The 22,950-nt window shown below is 41.0% G+C and overlaps 1 protein-coding gene across 1 annotated transcript in view; it reads left to right on the top strand.

Moving 5' to 3' along the window:
- The first annotated feature begins 2,352 nt into the window (after positions 1 to 2,352).
- PRKG1 (protein kinase cGMP-dependent 1) overlaps positions 2,353 to 22,950 on the top strand; it is a 1,186,942-nt gene continuing 1,166,344 nt past the window's right edge. Inside the window, exon 1 of the mRNA XM_004285352.3 lies at positions 2,353 to 2,864. Within this exon, the coding sequence (XP_004285400.1) occupies positions 2,599 to 2,864 (266 nt within the window). The 5' untranslated portion in view covers positions 2,353 to 2,598. The remainder of the gene's footprint in view (positions 2,865 to 22,950) is intronic.

Here is a 22,950-nt window from a genome sequence, read left to right as displayed (position 1 = left end):
TCTGTATATTTTCTTTATTTCGTTCAAACATGGAACATGAAAACTCTCGCACAGGTATTTAAGGACCTAACCTCACTTCCCTGTGATTAAGATATTTATTTAGCAAATATCTCCAAGGGCACTAGATGGCGACCTTCTCCTTTAAGAAAAAAAAAAAAAATCTAAAGTTTCATTAACACTTTTTGCTTTGACAGTTGAAACTTTCTGCTACAGATTTAAAAGCAAAGAACAAAGGGTAAAGTCACATCTTTGAACACTAGAGTCTCAGAATCATAGAATTTCTAGATTTTCAGGCTTCAAGCTAGGAGCAGCATGGCCTGGGGAATCCTGGCTTCAAACTTTTGCCCTTGGGTGATCTGGGACTTCACCTTTCAAGATTTCATTTTCCTCCTTTATAATATGGGTTAGATCATCTTCAAAGTTGCTTACAGATTTAAAATGCTATGATTTTTAATAAATCAGTGTATACTCTTCTACCAGTCTGTATTTTCTCAAGCGTTCCTGTGCTCTAAGTATTTCCTAAGCCAATGCACACGATTTAAGGTCACCGGGTGTCAACATTACCTAAGTTAAAGCTGATTTATTAAAAAAAATAAGATTAATTTTGGAAGATAGGGGTGAATTTAGGGTTTTGAGATGTGTGTAAAATATTGGTCTAAAGGTTTCTTTTTTTAATAAGCAAGATAAACATCTGAATATCTGCATTTAAGATTAGTATAAGACTTGAAAATAACCTGCCCATTTAAGAATCATTTAAAAACTATATCTCCCATAAATAAAATTGAACCTATGCCTAGATATTTGAAGGTGATAAAAATTTTTTCTAATGTATTTTTAAATGCCAATTATTTTGAGTGTTTCTAAAAGGATTATAGCCAATTGTTTATAGATAGAAGCAATAGAATAGTAAGTATCAACAAGACAGAGAACTCCTTCTCAAATATGAGTAGATGAAGCCAGTCTTGAGCATCTGGTGTGATTAAAAATTCAGATGTGGCTTAAAATGTTTTTAATTTAAAATAATTAGATGAGTAGAACTAACAGTAAATAATAAAGACATCTTCAGAGTAAAATATATTTCAGGGTTTATTTATAAATGAAAGTATATGCCTGCTTTTTCCTTTACTGAGGTGTTTCAGACAAGGTAGAAAGATTTGTTTTTAATAAGTAGCCAGTGGATTGTACATTGATCTTTCTTTTTAAGGAAAATTACTATTTCTACAAAAACCTTTGGTATCTTAGTTTGTATCCATTTTTTTTCCTTTAAAAAAGCCATGTTAATTTGTGGATCATAACCTGAGGAAATGCTCCTCCCACCTACCCAGACAAACTCTTAAACTGTGATTTATGTTATAAAAAATGCTCCCTGTGACATATACATATACAAAAAATAGAGTGTAGGAAATAGCAAATACTCCGGGTTCAAATGAGTATAAAAATCCCTTTAGCAGAGAGTGTGGTGTTGGATGCACAGGTGAGGGAGAAATACAGATAACAGAAGCTATTTTTCCCTAAAACAGGAGCTGGTAGGGTGAGCCAGCAGCTTAGCACTGGTAGCCCTCAATTCGCAACCATATAAGATGGTATGGTAATATAATTTGGATGCTCAATATACAAATTTTAACTGTAGCAGATGAAATAGAATCCAAACTCTAAGAAGTTTACGATGGATGCATGGACCTTTTTTTCTTTTCGGTAAACATTGGCTCATTACCCTATGAGTAATTCATCCAACTTACCCACCAACAAGTTTAGTTTACTATTTCCACTAAAATTTTATGCTGAAAACACCTGGAACTGCGAGTGCTCTGTCATTCTTATTACTCGGGGTCACAACCACAGAACTTCCCAGTTAGAAACACACACACACCCCCTTATCATCCAGAGCAGAAGTAAAAGGTGAAAACAAAGATGAATTCACGCAGGTTATTGTCTAAAGGCAGTTTAATATTTATGAAATGTCACACACACACACACACACAAACGCACGTACACACACCACAAAGTCTTTAGGCTCCAGTTACAAGCGCTGCGTCATCTGCCAGATCACATGGTAATTGTTGCTATTTCAAGGATCAAGTGGCATAAAGCTCTCCCCTCCACCTCCACCCCACCCCTTTCCTTTGGCACCATACAGCGTGCAAGAGTGATTATTATGTGATGAGGTGAGACCAGGCTCACTGGTCTAACCCTCCCAGCTAGAAAGCAGGCTCTCGGTGGGGTGGCGCGCGCGCCGTGTTCTCACGAAGTGATTGGGAAAGGGGGACGGGGGAGGGGGTCTCAGGGGAGGAAGGGCAGCTCTAATTGGTTTCTCAATGAAAGATAATCACCTATTCCCCGGAGAGACGGGCGATTAGCACTCTGCCTCTCCTCTCCTTCGCTTTTAGACTTCTCATCCTCCCCTCGGTGCTTTTAGTCCCTTCAGCAGAAGCGGCTCGAAGAAAGCGGCTTCTCGCGCCGCACTAGGAGCAGCACCGCTGCGCTCGAGTACTTAGCGCCCGTTCACTCGCTCACTCCGCGCTCGCCTCGCCCGGCTGTCGTCCCAGCCGCCGCCGCCGCCGCCCGAGACAAAGTTTCGCGGAGGGGCTCAGGGAAAACATGAGCGAGCTAGAGGAAGACTTTGCCAAGATTCTCATGCTCAAGGAAGAGAGGATCAAAGAGCTGGAGAAGCGGCTGTCAGAGAAGGAGGAAGAAATCCAGGAGCTGAAGAGGAAGCTCCATAAGTGCCAGTCGGTGCTGCCCGTGCCCTCGACCCACATCGGCCCCCGGACCACCCGGGCACAGGGCATCTCGGCCGAGCCGCAGACGTACAGGTCCTTCCACGACCTCCGACAGGCATTCCGGAAGTTCACCAAATCTGAAAGGTAGGCGCCGGGGCTCGGCGCGGAGGGCCAGAGCGGGGCCACCCCTCGCGGCGGGCAGGCCGGGTGGCCGTCCTGGCGGCGGCTTGGGGGGCTGGGGGCTCCGGGCCGCGGCGGCTCGGGGGCTGCTCGACGCAGGGCGCCCTTAGTTCTCCGCAGCGCGCCGAGTGGGGGCTGGCCCTCGCGGGCCGGGAATGGGAAGTGTTTATTTTTATTTCTGCCCATCACGTGCTGTGCTTGTCTCCGCCGGGCTGGGAAAGGCGAGCTCCTCGGGGAGACGCGCCCCTGTGGCGGGGTGAGGTGGGGTGGGAAGAAGGAGCGTGGAAAGTTTTGTCGCGCTCGCTAACTTGGCCGCTCCGCTCGCGGCTGCAGTCGCGCGGTCTTTCCTTCGCACACCCCTGGGGGGGCGCCCGCGGGGGACAGAACCCGGCCCATCCCGGGGCCCGGAAAGTTTCCCGGAGGTGACCCCCAAACCCAGGCCACAGGGCATGCTCAGTGCGCCGCTGGAGCCATTTGGGAGCGGCGACGGGAGGCTGGACAGGGTTGGGTTCAATTTAGGGACTGAACTTGCCCGGAGCCCAAGCCCTGCTGGGAAGGCTCTGAGAGGGTGGGGGGAGGGAGGCGGGACTGGGATGCGTCTCCGCGGCAGGAATCAGCCTCTGAGGGTCACTTTCCAGGCAGCAAGCGATGTCAGCAGAAGATTGTAAAGAAACCCCACTTTCTGGATGTTCTTTTGCTCAGTTTGTGTCCCTTCCAGAAGCGCCACATCTTGGGCTGCCCAGGGCTTGGAGGCGGTTCGGTAACCTTGCACCTGAAGCAGGTTTGGGGCTTCTGGTCAGCCCTATCTCAGGGTGGATAATGCCGCCTCCTTGTTTGTCTTCCTTCTGAGTCTCCCTGGAAAAGCTGGGATTAAGAGGGAGGGGAGCTATTTCTCTGGACGCCTCCAGGCTCCTTCCTCTCCTTCTCCCAGCACGTTGAGAGCCAAGTCCTGACAGTTCAAAGTTGTTGTCGCTCTTTCGTGGTGTGCAGAGGAGGCCGGGCGATTTTGGCCACAAGTAGGAAGCTTTTGCTCTCCACTGGCCGCCTTCACCGGAGAAGCCTGATCGATTGGCTGCAGCATTAAAGCGCCTTTGGACATTAGGGAGAGGAAGTGCAGACTCCAGAGCCCATTACTGGCTTTTAGTCTCTGGAAGTGCACGGCCGAAAGTGCATTTCTCAGGATATTGAATATTCCATTAGGCGTGCCTTCATGCCCACCTACCTCTTACCCCTTCCCTGTTGTTAGATCACTTGGCGTCTGAGTTTGGGGCCCTCAGGGGACCCCTACATTAGTCCTTCCCCCTGAGCTCTCTGACTTTGAGGCCAGTACTTCTAAAGAGCATGTCCTCTTGTATGTCTCCATCCAGGCCAGTTGCAGGGCTCTGGATGTCCCCCACTCCTCCGCTGCACCCCTTCCTTGTCTGTTTCAGTTGTGTACTGATTACAGTGTTTGCATGTAGGAGTGGGGGAGAGGGGAGCAAAGGAGTCTGGGTAGGGGTTGAGAGGTGTTAGAAAAGGGCCAGGAGCTGGGAGTGGGTTGAGGGAGAAAAACAGGAATCAGGCAGAAAGGATTCACCTTGGGAACCGCAGGCCCACTCTGAACCAACGTCTTGAGGGACAGCTTTCAGATTTCCTGAGCGACGCTCCACGTATAAAAATGACACCGTGCACATAGCACCTTTTGGCCCAGGCTGCCTTGGAAGTCCCTATCAAATGGAACAATGGCATTCTTACTTCTCTCAGGCCAAGACTGCAATCAGAGCTAACATTTGGCCTTGCCCTTGGTTGGGAAGCTGCTGTGTCTTGCCTCAGCTGAGCTGCGCATTCCTCGGCCGCTGCCCTGCCCCGCTCTCAGCAGCTGGAATCAATCTGCCCACCTCCTGAAGAAGCCACTTCATCAGCGGTCACCCGGCAGCTGTTCGCCTCCTAGGGCTGACCGGCTGGGGCTTTATCGCATTTTTGAAATTTCAGATCTCTGTGTCTGGACTGTGCCCCTCAAAGAGTAACCAGCACCACCTCGTAGCAAAGAGGAGATTTCACTGGGGTCTAGAGAGGACAGGAGAGGAAACTGTCTCTCCCAGAGTCCACTCTCATTCAGGAGCTAGCTCTCAAAGAGGCACTTTTATTTTCCTTGATAAGACATCTCTCTAGGAATGAGAGGCGTTTTTGTGTGTACTGAGAGGAAATGGCTGATCTTTCAAACGTACACATCATCTTCCTTTTTTTTTTAATTCCTCCCCCGCCCCCTCCCCCGCCCCCGCGCACACACTCCCGACGTTTTCGGGTTAGGGGTAGGAACATTCATCAAAAGAGTGGATCATGCGCAGTAGCGGTCGGTCGGGCGCGTATTTGTGTCTGCAACAGCTAGCTGAAGTGCTTTTCTACTTCCTCTGTGCGCTGATTTACGCTGGGACTGAGTGTAAACTTTTCCCAGCTCAGCACTTAGCTTTATACTTTCAAATGGAAGCGTGGAGTGTATTTTCAGCAAGCTGACTCATTAGAGTTTAAAGAATTTTGACAGGTATAATATATGGGCATAGTAACCTCTGGAATTAGGTACTCATCCTAGCGTTTAAAGAGACAGTACTAACTTAATTATTGGTGAGACACCTTATTTTGGCCAAGAAAAGAAATAATTTAAAAAGTATATCTGGGATACAACATTTAACAGCAAACAAGATGCTTTCAAAATAAAAGTGTATTTGCTAATTTTCAGATATTTGGATTTGGGGAGTAGACATTCCATCAGCTTGTGCATCCTTTGTTAAAAGTTGTGCCATCCTGATGCACTCACTGGGGCTGGAGACTGCTTTATCACAAAGCTAGTGTTCAATTGCAATTGCTGTAGGATTTAGTGATAGCTATTCATGCTATGGGTTTGTTTCAGACTTTACTAGGACACCCAGTTTTTATACTAACAAGAAAAGAAACATATTTTGAAAGTGTAGGAATTGTTTGGTGAGCAGAATGATAAAAGAACTTTTGCCTGTAACCACTGTTTTAGAAAATGATTGCAATCTGAAATATTTACATAATCGGTGGTAAAAATATCTTCAGCATTTATTGCAGTGGAAGGAAATGGGAGAATTCACCGACTATTGTAATCAAGTCAGTCCAATTAGCCAGATTTCCATGTGTCCACAGAGGGTATAATGCACAATCTCCATTAAGAATGATCTAAGTATCTAAGGAATGCTTAGATGAAAATTATACTAGGGAAAGGGAAGATCTGAGCTCACAGCATAAGTATCAAGTGTACAGTATGATGATCATGTTTAAAAAGAAAACATCCGACTTATTGCAGTCCTCATTTTCAGACCCCTTAGAAATGCCCAGTAGAGATCAAGTGATAATCACTGAAAACTGTAGGCTGTTTTGGATGACGATGATGATACTTTACACTTATATATATAACTTTCTGCCAAATAACTGAGTATTTCACATGGTTTTCTGTGAACTTCTGATTCCCTGCATGCATATATTCCACATCAAGAATTACCTACTATCCTAATTCTCCCCCTTAACTTTTTATACACACCTAAATTCCTTATTTTGACCACCCAGTTAGCTCAGAAGACTGCATACAGTTGTTGTTTTTTAAATTAGCTTAGGCAAAGGCTGGAATCAATATTAATCTGTTACAGGAATAATGTATTGTATTCCAAGCCACTTGAGCATTTCCCGTCACAAATCCCTTGATTCTTGATGATGTAATTCATCCTTTGGAACTTGTACCTTCTTCCACTGGGACATGGATGCTTTGGAATGGATGCCCCAGAAAACTCTTTGCCTTTTTCATCTCTGATTCATTTCAGCTGGTTTAACCTTCAGACTAAATCAAGGGATTTGGCCTAATTTTGATATAAGCAACTTCAGTGAAATGAGTGGGTACCGGTGGAATTCTGGGCCCAGCTTATTAATTGTTCACATAGAAAATACACAATGCTTTAAACTAGCGATGCTAAGAATAATAAAGATAGCTAATCTTAGTGATGTTAACACAGTGCTAAGCTCTTTACTTTCAGTAGCTCATTGTTTTTCTACCAGTGGTCCTAGATCACATACGTACTTTTCATGGGAGGACACTGAGGCTTGAAGAAGTTAATTCACTTACCTCAGATCTCAAAGCTAGGAAATGGCAGCCATGTTGGAAACCCCAATCTTGCAGTCTTTAGAGCCCCAGTTCTCAGCAGTTATATTCTATAGCCTTGGAATCTGGCCAGTTCCATCTTACTAACGGGTGAATCCTTCCAAATAGGAAGAAAAGAACCTGCCCTAAATTAGAATAGGATTTTTTTTTTTTTGAGAAGTCTTAGAGCCAGCACGAAACTGACCTTATGAAAAAGTGACCAATGAGCCCTTGTATCCAGCACGTACGCCCTGGGTGTGCTGTGCCAGGCCAGAATTTCCCCAGGCCGTCCTGCTCTGGGGATTGTCATTTCCTAATCATTCCCTCTTCTTCCTTCCTCACTCAACTTCTCTAGCTCAGTATCATGTCATAGGTGGCGCCGATGAATAGTGCAGTCAGGAAGGATGTGAAAAGGATCTTGGTTGCTGCCTTTGGATATCATTCACTATACCCTTTGCCTTTTGCCTTACAGACCCCTCCTGCTGATTCCTTCATCCCTACCAATCCTTCCATCCAAAGGACTTTATTACTACTTGACAGCGTACCAATATGTTAACCAGTTATCCTTTCTGGATTAACGCAGTAATGTTTTAACAGGAGCTTCTGGGAGAGGACATTCGTTTAGTTTACTCAGAGGAGTCATTATTTATGATGAGAGTTGAAAGGGAGAAAAGCTGAGGAGGTGAGGGGAGGATTTTTAGGCAGGCTTGCTTGTCAAGATCCTTGTGTCTTGCCGCATGTAATTTGAAGAGGACAGGTTCCGAGCGTAAGCACCTCACACCTACATTCAGTCAAAGAGGTACAGGAGGTGGATAGTACTCTGGTTTTAGTGATGAGAAAACTGAGCAAATCATTACTGAAGTGCCTTTTAAAAGATCTCGGAAATGAGACCAGAAAGACAATATAGGTTTCTTAATTTTGCATCAGTACCGGAGTTGGTGAATTGATATCTCCAAGTTATTATCTATTTATACTTATTATTTAAGACATATCCACTTTGCTTTGGTGTTGGTTTGGGCTCTGGGATCAAGTACATTTTCCAGATATATTTGTAATACACCAGGAGTTCTCGTTCCATCCGAATCCTTGATACATGTATAGGTTGCAAGTTTTCATTTAATCATGTGTTCATTAGAGATTTGACTGACCCTCGTGAAAATATTTCTAAAAGACCTGAAAAAACAAAAGATGTTCTGTCTTTTTCCTCTTTCCTTGCTAAGTGGCTGTTGCCCAGTGCCCTTTCCCCACACTGTGTAGGAGATGCTGAGAGTGCATTAAAACCCTCTCTTTTGATAAGATTTTCAGGTGATTTCATGGTTGCTCTGAGTAGGAATAATTATTTTCATTTGCCACTGAGAATTTGCTTATCAGAGTTCAGGACCCTGTGTTATCTCAGATTCTTGTAGCTCTTGGAAGTTACTGTGAGTTCTGAGATAAACCAGGGATAGCATATCCTGTTTCACAAAAGTGAAAGCTCAGAAGCTTGGAAATTGTCAAAAATGACTACTAGCTTTGTTAGTGTCCTGTGCTGTAGGATCCCCGAAGAGAAAAGGGGCTATATGTATATGTTTATGTGTATGAGTACTGTGTATGTATATGAGTATGTACATATATGTATACACACACACAAATTGCTGATTTATTCAGTTCATGATTTTATACTTCTTATGGTAGTTATTATTCTGAAACTCCTCTAGTTTGGCCCAATCAGTTTCTTGGGGAAAGGAGGATTACTTCTTGGGCTGTTATCATGCAATAGATGACAGCATCTTGCAGCTTGTCAAATGCTTGTGCTTGGTATTAAGACACAGTCCAATACTGTCTCCCAGAGCAGGGTGCTAGAACCAATCTCTGTTGCTTTTTATCGAAGTACTTACTACCTCCTGCTTTTACCCAGTGATGATTTTTTTACCTTCTTTTTCTTTGTTCTTGGATCTGCCTGTGTTGTGCATCTCTCTTTTGGGTCCCTGGTTCCTCTCTTCTAGCTTGACATGTGGAACTCCTGCCAGATCTCTCATTTGCAAAACTCATACAACCGCAAACGTAGAACAGAGGTCTTGTTCAGAATAGTACTCTAACCTTTTAAAATCTTTCATGTCTTCAGATAGTTCAGATTTTTTAGATAGTGTACAATTTGGATTTCCTAAAGTTTTAAAAATAATTGCTCATATTGAAAATATACAATGCTTTAAAATATTTCTCAATGAAAAATAGATATTTCCAGAAAATGTGTATCTTTGAAATAGATTTGTTTTATTATATAAAGGCTGATAGAACTAATCCCTTTATTGTTGTTCTGAACAACAGATTTCCTTTTAAAAAACTCTTAACCTTACTCTGCACTATTCCCTAAACATTGTTGGTGGACCGCAGACTTCAGTGTACGTTATGTTGCTTTTATTTTAAACATTTTCATATTGTTTTTTTTATGTGGGCATATAATAGAAACCCATGCTACCTTAGAAAATAGTGGAGTTTTAAATTCAATCAATATAAAGTTTATATTAGCTAGAAAGTTGTAAAATACTCTCTATAATTTGTCCTGCCCAATGTGTTGGCTGTGTGGTTAACCTTTTTTTTTTGTTTTTGTTTTTTTTTGCGGTACGCAGGCCTCTCACTGTTGTGGCCTCTCCCGTTGCGGAGCACAGGCTCCGGACGCGCAGGCTCAGTGGCCATGGCTCACGGGCCCAGCCACTCCGCGGCACGTGGGATCTTCCCGGACCGGGGCACGAACCCGTGTCCCCTGCATCGGCAGGTGGACTCTCAACCACTGCGCCACCAGGGAAGCCCGGTTAACCTTTTTTTTAGTGCATGTTGATTTGACATATTCATGGAAATTAGTCCTAAACAGTCAACATGTTGATACTAGGAGTTGATTTGGGTTGATTTTATTACGTGGATGAGCATGCTGATAGCACTTTGGTGTGTAAGGGGGTAACATGCTGATTTCACCGGAGTGTTTATTTAATAAATGAATTTGCCTTAATAAGGCAAATCCAGTAAGACATCTGCTGTAATTACTTTGTTAGGACTTCGTTTGAATTTTTTTTTACTTGTGATAAAGATTATACAAGTACAGTTCTTAAATATGCTCTCTGACTTGTTGCTAATTCAAACTGCTCCTCCTTTATAGATCAATTTAGAGAGGGCTTCAAAATATGTTTTAAATCCTCAGATGTGTCTTTATTTGAGCACTTTGACCTCAAATGCTGCAAAAATGCTACTGACAAACCTTATAGGGAATCGTAAAAGTACTTGTATATTTGCCTCTTACAAATACTTGTAGGTCTGTTTGTTCAACTGTATTGCCTGATGAGCAAATCCAAAGCCTTTGAGTAAATGTCAGTATTTTTCTTGATGACTTTCATTGCCCTCATGGTGTGGGTAATGTTAATTTCATGTCTCACAGGACCACCAAGGAACTTCACTACATATGCTAAAAATTCTCAAAATAGAAAATTCTTTTATATGTTAGGCTGTAAACCCCTGGGTAGAAACCAGGTCTGTTTATAGTAAAAATTCCAACCCTATACAACCCTCAGCTTACCATACATTTCTCTTCCCACGTGCTAATTTTCAGAGGCAGGGTAAGAACAGCACATATCTAGAATGTATTAAAAACAAACAAATTTAAAAAAAAAAAACACCCACCCTGAAACCTTCTAGAGGATAGAACCAATTCATATTCAATTCAGTCTCCTCTCAGAGAATAAGTTCACTTTAAAATATTCAGGACAAAATTTCATGTCTTACTTCAGCAGATTTCAGCTGTGGTGTCATGGCGCAAAGTGGTGTGTGTTTGATTAGTTGTAAGGTTAAAATGAGTAACTAATAGGTTAAAAATCAAACTTCATGAATTATTTGCTTCTTAGGAAATAAGGTTGAGTGCATTCACAGGCACCTCCCTAGGGATGGTTTTTGACTTGCCTTCCGATTGGCTTCCCCGACTGGGAGAATGACAAATATATGGCAGGAAATTGCACAGAACCCACAGTCGGTCTTTTCACAAGAGTGTGTTGCACGTGAGAACATCATTCATCCCGTGAGTCACTGCAGAAAAAATGTTTGAGAACTTCTGATCTGAACTATGGCTCTAAAATATCAAAATCTTGATGCTGTGACACTTAAAGCTACTTATCTATAAATAATGGTTGTTAGATTTACTGTACTCTACTTAGCATGTATACGTCAGAGCCCCATTTCCCAAAGTGTGATGTTCATATACTGGTGGCATCAGGGATGCTTCTAGGTGGCACACAAGTTAATTTATTTTATATTAACAGTAAGGAGTTTTAATGTACTGAGGGAAAAGATGTAACGATCACATTAAATCTATGCCATGTGGCTACTGTTGCTTAGAATAATGCTTCATTTTATGGGTTCATAGATTTTAAAGGAAAATATAGAAAAATACAGATTGTGAATAACATAGATATAAATAACACAAAAGAGGGAAAGATGGTTTTAAAGTCATTTTCAACAAGGAATGAAACAGATTGTTTCCATCCTCATCTCCTCCATGTTGTGGAAGATTCTGGCTAATCGAGTTCTCACTATACCTGTCTTTGGGTGACTCCTTGGATGGCTGTCTGTAAGTTTCTCCACAGGAATTGGAGTGGGGACATAGAGTTAGATGGGAAAGGTGGGTTTTATAAAATATACCCTTGCTCTGATGGTAAATCAGTCTGGTTGAGAACTACTCACTTTAATATATCATCAGAGAAATGTGTGATGTACCCCCAGATTTATGAATTCCTTTGCCATGCCACAGCAGGGCCCATAGGTGAAGGGGACAGTCGGGAAGTAATAAAGGGATGCCAGGCCTCCGGTCTCCATCCAGCCTGGGGTTGCTGGGCAGCTCTCTCTTTCCAGAGTGTGTCCCCAGGGCTCCTCCTTGGACCCTGAGAGTCGGTACCTGTGGCTGTGTGGCATCTTGTAGCCAGAAATACAGGATGCTTTCTTTCTTTCTTTCTCTGTAAAAGTACAATTTGGAAAAAGTTTGGAAGGAAAAGTCTTTCATAAGATACACATATATTTTCCTATAATCTGTATTCCCTTTACTTGTAGGAAACTAGATTAATCTAAAAGATAGATATTTGTTTAAAAAGTATTATTGTTAAAAGAATGGTTTTGTGGAAAAATGAGAAAAATATAAGGAGAAAGGAGGGAATATATTACAGGAGGAGGAATTGGCAACAATCCGTTCTTCTTTCAGAATATAGTGCAGGTTGTCTCCCTACCTACTTAAGAAAGGGACTCATTAAGGTTTGGATATAGGTACCCTCCAAAAGGTAGGGGGAAAAGGAAGGTGAGGGAGGGAGGGAGGAAAAGACAGCAAGCAAGAAGATTCCAAAAATTACCACAAGATGGCAGCAGGAGTATAATATTTAGCAATTGTACAACTAGTAGTTTGGAATGTCCTTTAGTTGAATATTAAAATATATTCTCAAACATATAACTTTCCTTTTTTATTGAAGTAAAATTGATTCACAATATTATATTAGTACAGCATGGTGATTCAATATTTTTAGAGACTGTACTCTGTTTAAAGTGATTGTAAAATATTGGCTATATTCCTTGTGCTGTACAATATATCCTTGTAGCTTTTATACATGGTAGTTTGTGCCTCTTAATCCCCTACCCCTATCTGCCCCCGCTTCCCTCTCCCCACTGGTAACCACTAATTTGATTTCTCCATCTGTGTGTCTGTTTCTGTTTTGTTATATTCGTTCGTTTGCTTTATTTTTTTTTAGCTTCCACATACAAATGAAAACATAACTTTATTAATATGAGGATTCAAGTGTTTGGAAAGTGTATCACTGAATACATATAGTATTATAGTTTTCCAATTAGTAGTGATTTGGGGGAATGTGCTTAAAAAGCCACGGTGCAGTGTTCTTCTTTAGTGTTTAGTCTAAACCAAAAGAGAAACCAATAGTGCACTTTGCATAGAGAGCTCTTTTACATTGATGTTGGTCTGAGGGAGATTCCTAAAACCCCTGTGAGGAAACCTCTGGACTCATATTTGGCAGAGAAAAGAAAACTGAGAGAAAGAATGGAAAATTAATAGTAGTAAAAAAATATGTGTGAGGAGATAGAGTAAAGGGAATGGTTTCCTACGCACTCCCGTCTCCCCGCATAACGAACTAAAAGACAATTATTATAAGAAAAAATGAGCTATGAGACGAAACTTCTAATAGCTTCTAATAGGTTGTTTGATCTCCTTGATAACTCTGTGATTCTCGAACATAATTAGGTAAATCTTAACATGGCCTGTTGCAATCTGAGGTCCTTTTCAGAAAACATTTTAATACTCTCCAGTTGATATGATTATCTACATACATTAAGTATTTTTTAAGAGAAAAGCCAAATGTTTTATGGGATGCCCTAAATATAAACTGCCTCTCAATTCTAGGGTAAAAAGAAATGAGTGTAGTCTGAACTACCACAAAGGGATAGACTGTGGGTCGTACTTAATGGACTGTAAGTTTTTGAATCAATATTCCCTTGGAAAGTGCCATTCAGTCTTCCTGTAAAAGGCTATTTCATTCAGTCTGTGACCCCTCGCATGTGAAAGCCCCCAGGGGACTGGAAGTGAAATAGTCTTGCTGATGACAGCATTTGTGATTTAACACTGAGGAGAAATGTACTTATTTTGGTCTGTCCCAGTAACCAAGGGTCAATGCCAAAATGAAGTTGTACTGTGCATAAAAAAGAATTCACGCGTGATCACATGGCCTCTTTCATGGGTTTCTTTGCTCAGATATTATGTTATATTGTACTTAGATAAACAAGCAATAGGGGAAATAGAGAATATTTAACACTGCACAATTTGATACCCTATTTGACAATAAGCTGCCTTTGTAAAAAGTGTTTCGAAACTCTGAAATATGTTTATTTGAAGCTGTCAGTATGCAAAACTGCTCTTTGGGGCAGTCATTTATATTTTTCCTAGGATAGGAAAAAGAATGTTAAACAGTCGATGACTGCAAGAAAGGATCAAGGGTAGATCAAATGTAGGGTATACTTTCTGTTGTCTGTAGGGCTAAAAAAAGGAGGAAATCTAGTCCCTATTAGACACGGTGAAGCAAGAGATAAGTAGCAATACATTTTGTTTTTTTCTGGTTTGTTATCAAGGCAAGACAGATTTCTGAAGTGTGGAAGCAGGGCTGGAAACATACTGCCTTGAAATCCTCTGGTTATCTAGCCTCTCCAGGGCATTACCAGGGATGTCCACACAGGATGAGACAGGCCTTGGACCCACTGAGCTTCTTGATATTAGAGCAATTTTTAAAAAAATATTTCTTTATTAATTTTATTATTTATTTTGGCTGCGCTGGGTCTTAGTTGCAGCACGCGGGATCTTCATTGCGGCATGCAGGCTTTTAGTTGTGGTATGAATGCAGGGTCTAGTTCCCCGACCAGGGATCGAACCTGGGCCCCCTGCATTGGGAGCGTGGAGTCTTACCCACTGGACGATCAGGGAAGTCCCTATAGCAATTTTTTAAAAAGTTTCTTTTGTGTGGCTCTGCACCCGTATTCACCATGTTAAAATCTGGACATGCTTCTTGATATTTCCAGTTTGTTGTTTGTTTTTCTACCTGAAGTAGAATCATCCCGTAACAGTCCTCAACAACCTGCTTTTTTTTTTTTTCCCCTTAACTATAGCTCCTTTCTTTCCAGATCAGTCCGTATTGGTCTAATAACCATGTACTGTGCTATTGTATCCATGTACTTCAGCTTATTAATAGTGATAGTTGTTTGTTTTGTTTCTTGTAAGCATAAACCACACTGCAGCTAACATTCTTGTACACATTTTCTCATATGTCTTTAATTTATATACGGGATAAATTCCAAACAGTGAGAGTGGTAGGTCAAAAATGTTGCTAATTTTCAGTGTGAAGTTTTTAGTTTGTGACTATGCATAAACTTTCTGTATCAGATAAATGATCTCTAGCCTTTTCAATTAAAAATAAAAGGCATGTGAGTGGCATTTACAAAATCAATTTTCTACATTAAAGACAATTTTTAAAAAATCAAACATACAACTATAGCAGAAACATGCGGAAAGTTATTTCTTTTTTACACTTGAGTTGCATTCATGAGAACGCTCTTTTTGAAGTAATGTTTACATGCCCTTTTGCTTTTCAGATTTATCAAGTCCATATTGTGTTTTGGCTTGATTTTTTTTTAAGTTGAATAAAAGTTTTGAATTCCTACAATGTGATATTGAAAGTAAGGATAAAATTGTTCGTATATACTGCTCTTAAATCGCTAAAGTCCATCATCAAGAATCACAGTGGTTTGTTTTGTTTTGTTTTTCATCAAAATACATTTTTGATACTTTAAAGATTCTGGGGAACTTGTTCCCACTTGGGAAAATAACAAATTCCAAATCTCTCAGTTACATTTTTTTAAAAGGCCAGTGGGAAGATTTGGACATATATGGTATTGGAACTACTGAGAGGAGCTTTCTTTTTATAGGATGGCAACTTCTGGGAGAGTTTTCTGTCCTTTTTTTGATCATTGTTATGGTATTGAACTAGATTTACTGAAAGGTAACTTTGCAAACATTTATTTCGACCAGAATTCAGTCATTTCACATATAATCAATCATGAGGTTGAAGCCAAAAAGTGAAACTGATTTTGGAGAGTCAGAGGAGTAATCTGAGAGATTTTAGCCCAGTCTAATAGAAAAATGACCTGAAACTGTCATGAAGATTAAAACAATGGGCTGTGGCGCCACAGACCTGAGGCTGACCTCTGACTCTTCCTGCACATATGGCTGTGTGATTTTTTTTAATTAATATGACTGTTAATGTAATCTTTATATCCTCTTTTTAATTTTATTTATTTATTTATTTTTGGCGGCATTGGGTCTTTGTTGCTGCGCGTTGGCTTTCTCTAGTTGCGGCGAGCAGGGGCTATTCTTCGTTGCAGTGCGTGGGCTTCTCATTGTGGTGGCTTCTGTTGTGGTGGAGCACAGGCTGTAGGCCGGCGGGCTTCAGTAGTTGTGGCATGTGGGCTCAGTAGTTGTGGCTCGTGGGCTCTAGAGTGCAGGCTCAGTAGTTAGTTGCTCCGCGGCATGTGGGATCTTCCTGGACCAGGGCTCGAACCCGTGCCCCCTGCAATGGCAGGCGGATTCTTAACCATTGCACCACCAGGGAAGTCCCTGGCTGTGTGATTTTAAACAAATTGCTTTACCTCTCTGAGCTTTAGTTTCTAATTTCTATAAAATTGGGATGATGCTACTTCCTCCCCTAAGGCTTTGCATACAGGAATACTCTCTCCATATGTGTTTGTGGAATAAAAAATGATGAGCGTAAAGTGCTAAGTAAGAGTGCTAGCAAATGTATAACAGTGAAAGGTTTGAAAAGTTGTAGAGATTCTTTACAACGTTAGTTCTGGTATTAACACATTATAGAACCTCATGCCTAGAAAGGATTTTAGGAGATATCCTTGTTCATCCCCTTTGATGAACAAAACAGTAATGACAAAAATTTTTTTTAAAAATCTAGAGGTTCAGAAATACTCTGATTTTCCAATGACGTGAAGCTTATTAGTGACAAAACTGAGATTAGATCCCCCTGTGTCTTATTTGCCATTCTTCTTAAATCCATTGTAAACATCTTAAGTGATGAGTGACATGAGGAAAACTAGACGTTTATAAGTTGGAACAATGGGACAAGTGGAAATGAGATGGTTAGATGCTGTCTGCATTTTATAAAAAATATACAGTGTTCATGTATGATCAGGCAGAGGGACTCAAAATGTGCTGTTACCCAGTTTAACACCCCAAGCAACTCTAGAAGACTGTGTAAGTTTCTTAGAAGAGCTGTTTCTTTTTTTTTCTTTTTTCTTTTTTTTTTTTGCGGTACGCGGGCCTCTCACTGTTGTGGCCCCTCCCGTTGCGGAGCACAGGCTCCGGACGCGCAGGCTCAGCGGCCATGGCTCACAGGCCCAGCCGCTCCGCGGCATGTGGGATCTTCCCAGACCGGGGCACGAACCCGTGTCCCCTGCATCGGCAGGCGGACTCTCAACCACTGTGCCACCAGGGAAGCCCAGAAGAGCTGTTTCTTAAAGGCCCTGGGTTTAAATGAAACACTGCCGTGAATTGCCCAAAAAGGATGATAATAAGACAGGAATGCTGGGGGGACCAGCTATGTCAGGCTCAGGGAAAGACACTGAAGTCCCCGGAAGGGTCTTTCAGAGTGGAGGTCCTGCACAGCGGGAGCATCTCCATGGCTAGGGGTTATTGACAGGTTTCATATTCCATCAGGCTGGAAGCCTTATTTCCCGGGAGCTTTTCTGTTCCTCCTTTCATTGTCTATTGTTCAGTCCTCATAAATGATGAAGGCGTTACTTTTCATATCTAGTGGAGCTGTAGATCTAGAGGTTTGGGTGGAGGCTCTTTGTAGGTGTTCTAACAGCCTGTAGGCTGGAGAGGAATGTCACTAGACATTCCTGTGCCTGTTTCCCCAGGTCGACATTAATCTTATATGTCAGTGCCTGTTCGCAATTTAGAGGCTGATTTGACTATGTTAGAGCTTTTCAATTTGGACAAATACTAGTCCAGATTTTATTTCTCCCAGGGCAGTTTCATCTGTCAGTCAGTCAGCTCAGATGGGGGAAGATATATGAAGTCACATACGTCATAACCAAAGCCAGGTTCTTTCCTTACCAGCCTGACGCTATCATGTAAAATACTTCCAAAGCCTCAGCCTCTTCAATTGTTGAAAACCCTGTGAGGTTGTTGAGAGGCGAAAGTGAGCTCGCTCATGTAGTAGATTTAGCTCCTTGCGTCCTGGAGTACAGTTATGCAGTAAACTTTAGCTCTCATTGTCATTACTTACTGATTCTGACTTCATTCACAAAATATATCATGACTTCTAATGCCGTGCCAGGATATCCATACATAGTCTTCCCATATTTCTACTCCATTCTTGGTTCTAATTCTGCTCATTGAAATAACTCTGACCCTATTTTCGGAGTCATTTCCTGAATCACAGATGGCCCCCTGACAGAGGCCATATTTCGGAGTTATTCTCCTATTTTTCATCTGCAGCGTAGTCTCAGTTTTCTTTCTACGGATTTTACACCCCTCCTCCACTACCCCGTCATATTAGAAACCACTCTTGTACTGGATTTAGCTGCATTAAGGTCCCCTCTGTAGCACTCTGCTCTTGGAGTTAAATAAACCCAGGGCTTCTCAAACTCTAAATTGCATTTGAATCACCTGGGGAATCTTATTAACTGCAGTTTCTCATTCAACAGCTCTGGGAAGGGGCCTGAGAGTCTGCCTTTGTAATTAAGTCTCACGTGATGCTGATGTTACTGGTCTTCAGATCCTTAAATGCAAGGGATTAACGGATAGGTGTTGATTGATAGTTCTTTTGGTTCAGATGAAAGTATTAGTCTCTTGTGGTTCCATGAAATGTCACAGATCTCTGGTGGTTTATGGTTCTCTTGTTTTCGAGGTGTGACTTGTGTAAAGATTTACAGGAAACCAAAATTGGGCTTAAAACCAGAGACAGCTAGTGATTTTCATTTCTGTAGGCTGTAGTTTTCTTACCTGTAATTTTAGGGGGAAAGAAACTTTTATGCTATAATTTCAACACTTCCCTATAATTTTGGTAAATTGTTTCCTTAGGGTTACAAGGAACAAGTAGAATAAACCTCAAATATAGGTATTACGATAAAGGCAATTTTTCTTTGGCACATTTATCTAGACAGTGTCAACATGCAAACTCATTTAGAAAATCTCTAAATGTTTCAGTCAATTAGAATTATACATTTTAAAACAACGGGGTTATATTTAGGTATAGACTATTTTTTAGGCTGACATTATTTTATATATTTTGAAGTAGAATTTAAGTAGTTCTCTCACTTTTAAAAGAATTTATGTTATTCATTTATTTTTGGCTGTGTTGGCTGTTTGCTGCTGCACGCGGGATTTCTCTAGTTGTGGCGAGCAGGGGCTATTCTTCGTTGTGGTGCGTGGGCTTCTCATTGCGGTGGCTTCTCTTATTGCAGAGCACGGGCTCTAGGTGCGCAGGCTTCAGTAGTTGTGGCTCGCGGGCTCAGTAGTTGTGGCTCACAGGCTCTAGACCACAGGCTCAGTAGCTGTGGCGCACGGGCTTAGTTGTTCTGCAGCATGTGGGATCTTCCCGGACCAGGGCTCGAACCCATGTCCCCTTCATTGGCAGGCAGATTCTTAACCACTGTGCCACTAGGGAAGCCCAGTTCTCTTACTTCTACCCCAAGCTAAGGTGCACACACACATACTTTGTAACCTAATTAGAGGGTTTTTGTTAATGTATCCTGTAATAGAAATTGTCTTCCTACTACTCAGAATTTAAACTTTGCCTTAAACACTTAAGAAGTGTTTGAAAGACAGTATGAATTAAACAGTCTATTGGAGATTTGGTTTTATATAAAGTAAATTATGTAATAAAGGAAGTCCACTTATCATCTGAAAATATAATTTAAAAATGTATGATAGCATGGGTCTATTTCTGTTTGAATATATTTAATTCTGAAACACTCCTTATCCAAGATGCTTCAAAGAATCCAGGTTTCTAGGGATGGTTTTGGGCTTATTGATGATATAGAATATTTAATGATGTATTGCTCAGTATGGACTCATTGAGACTTTTTGGAAAGAAAAAATCTGTCAGAACACTTGTGCTATCCAGATATATGTATGTGTTCTCCTCGAGATTGTGTGTTCCTTTGCTTTGCTTGCTTCCTGTCCATCTGCCATCTGATTTTTATTTGTTTTTCTTACTTTCTTACTTTTCTTTACTGGAAATATCCTCCCAGTAGTGGGAGGAGGGGTCAGCAAAGGGTGGCTTCCCTGCAATGGGTAACTGGCTCCTGTTTTGTGGAAATTTTCAAGGGCCATCTTTGGTACTTAGTTGTATAAAAAGTAATTTAAAAGGTAGATAGGAAATTCCATGGAGCAAGTGCAGTGAAATGAATTCTACTACCTAACATTAGTCATTGGCTCTGTAATAAACATCTTTATCAGTTATTTGGGTGAAAATATCAATGGCATCTTAGTCATATTTGCAGAGAGCAAGATGCTGTATGAGTTGGTAATTATATTGGAAACAGAATCAAGATTCCCAAAAGGCTGTGATGAGCAAGAGAAATGGTTTATAATCCTAATACACCCAAGGCTCTCTTCTTCATGTCAAGTATTCCCTAAAACTCCCTGACTATCCTGAAATGAAATTCACAGATAATATAATCCATCCACAGACATAATTATGTGTGTATATGTGCATAGTATCCTAACAATAATATTAAACAAAAGAAAAAATAATGTATACTGAAATAATGTATGGCTTAATAAGTAAGTTTTTGGATTGTCTAAGTTGGAGATGACCACAGGACAGGACTACACAGTAAGCTGAACTAAAGGTGTGAAGGGCTTGCACTTTTCCTAGGGTCATTTCATGTAACAACTGAAAACAGGTAATTGATACTGGACACTCTAGTGTCACTAATGGTGTTTCTGTCAAGTGACCTAATTTTCCAAAATGGTAAGCAACCCTCTGTAAAGTTTCTTACAAAATAAAGGAAACTACTTCCCTTAATTTACATGGTAGTTTTACTTCTGGCAAACAAAATATAATTTAAAGCCATGCAAAAATAAGTATTTCATTTAAATGTAGTAAAACAGATTTAGATCATAGGCTTAGATAATTATATATGAATTTTTCTTCTGCATGAATGAAGAATGAAATTTAGAGCTGTAATTCTTCAAGTATGTGGTTTTCTGTGGATTGAGGGACATGGTGATAACCGTAACAAAAAAGCACCCCGCAGATTTCCAGAGTTCCCACAAGGGGGCAGTACTGCCCCCACTGAGAATCGCTGGGCTAAGAGTTTCTCTGTAACTATCCATTTTTGCGGGGGGGATAATTCTTTATCTTGTGTGTGGGGGGCATAAGAGCGTGGGAGATGGTGCAGTCCTGTGCATCGTAGGGTATTTAGCAGCATCTGAGCCTCTTGTAGGTGCTAATAGCGTCCATCTTCACCACCAGTTAGGACAACTAAAAATATCTCCAGACATTGCCTGTCACCTCCTGGGGGGCATATTCACCCACAATGGAGAACACTGAACTGAACAAAAATACGTTTTAATAGGAAAGTGGGGAAAAAACTTTTCCCTGGAAGAAGCCATGAAACAAATTTCACAATTAAAAGTGACCTCATGGAAGCATTTGTGAAAGATTTAGGTACTGTCTATAAGTAATTTAGGAATCAACCAGCAAATAATGTAGACAGGCCACTCAACACCTGAAGAGGATTTGTTTTAAAACACTTCAGTCAGTGGTGCCAACATGTTTTCTAGGTTTATAAAAAGCTGTCACAATACGCAGGAAGGGATACTTGCATAATAATAAAATCTAATTATTAGGAATAAGCGTCTGGGTCCCTAAAAATAGGAAATTTTAGACATTTTAAAAAGCTATGGAAGCATGAAAGACCTTAACTTTTGACTGTGAACATGGCTAATGTATGTTAATTGGGTTTCTGTAGGACTGTGTCTTTAGTTATGTTGCATTCTCATCTCTTCCTATTGCTTTTGGTTCTGCTTTTAAGTCCTTGATGTTCCCTTTCTGATAGAAGTGTGCCAGGGCGTTAGGTTATTGATTACTGTTGGTGGAAGAAGGTAATGTTGCTCTCTGGGAACCACCACTGGGTGCAGGCATTCTCTCCTTCAAGTTCTGAGATGCCGCAAAGGGCACTATCAGTTTCTTACCCCATTAGTCAATGGAAGATGGTGTTTACTTTTATGAACCAGAATTATCTGCTGTAGCTTGAAGTGAAGATAATCAGTCCTTAAAAGAGTAACGATAGTAATCAAATCCTAGCTGTAAGTAATAGGGTTTTGGGAGGGAAAAACTATCTTGGAAACATTTTTTTTTTCAGACTTCACATCTCAGGGGCACCCCCTATCAGCGACGAAGCTGTGTGTGTAGTTAAATGCTGGTCACTCTTTGGTCTTACTGCACATATTACCAAGGGCGCTGGACACTAAAGAGATGAAGGACTGAGAAAGCTGATCTGTGGCCTCACACTTACTTGTTTAATCCTGCAATTCTGACCAATTCCATAGTGCAGTGTGACTTAGATGTGGCTCTGGGCTAAAAATAAACCAAGTACAGAGACTGGGTTGAAATATTTGGCTCCTGTGTTTCCTGTTTTTCAAGTGATATAGGGTAAGGCTGATACTTACTTCTTAGAGCAAGAAGTATCTTTGATGATTATATGATCTGAACTCAAATAATTTCCTACCAAGTACGTTTTACTACGTTGAGAAACTGTTATTAAGTAATCCAGCAAAAAGACCACACTGGTATTGCTATGGAACAGTGTCTTCTGGCTAACTAACATTTCTTTTTCATTGAGAAAACATTTTCATTGCAACTCTTGTTGAAAAAGTTTCTAAGGACAATAATATCTTTACTTAATTGTGAAAGAATGTCCAGATTGCAGTTAAATTGTTTTCCCAGGCTCTTGCAAGAGTTCTAACTACTAAGCATTGTTTCTCACTTTATCTTCATCAAATATTTATTTAATACCTACTATGTTCAAGATATTGCATTGTCTTCTAAGACTGTTGTATATCAACGGTCTTAGAAATTTCATCGGTAAATTATCCATTCCAGTTGGAGGTTAGGAAGAGAAGGTCTCCCTTTATCTCTGAAGTCAAAGAGCCATTCCTTAAGACCCCAATCTTAGTTCTATTTTGGGTGAGTGTAGCTCAGTAAATGTTTAAATAAGTGTCTACAACATTCCAGGCACTGTGTTAAGATCCGTGGGAACAAAATCCAGCCAGTTACAGTTGTTGAGGAGCTCAGAGAAATGGGTGGAGGGAGCTTACTCAAGAGAGTATTTTTATAGGCT

The sequence above is a fragment of the Orcinus orca genome, chromosome 14 (assembly GCF_937001465.1).
Source record: "Orcinus orca chromosome 14, mOrcOrc1.1, whole genome shotgun sequence".
NCBI lineage: Eukaryota > Metazoa > Chordata > Mammalia > Artiodactyla > Delphinidae > Orcinus > Orcinus orca.
The sequence above is the reverse complement of the archived record's forward strand: the minus strand, read 5'-3'. Positions and strand labels throughout refer to the sequence as shown.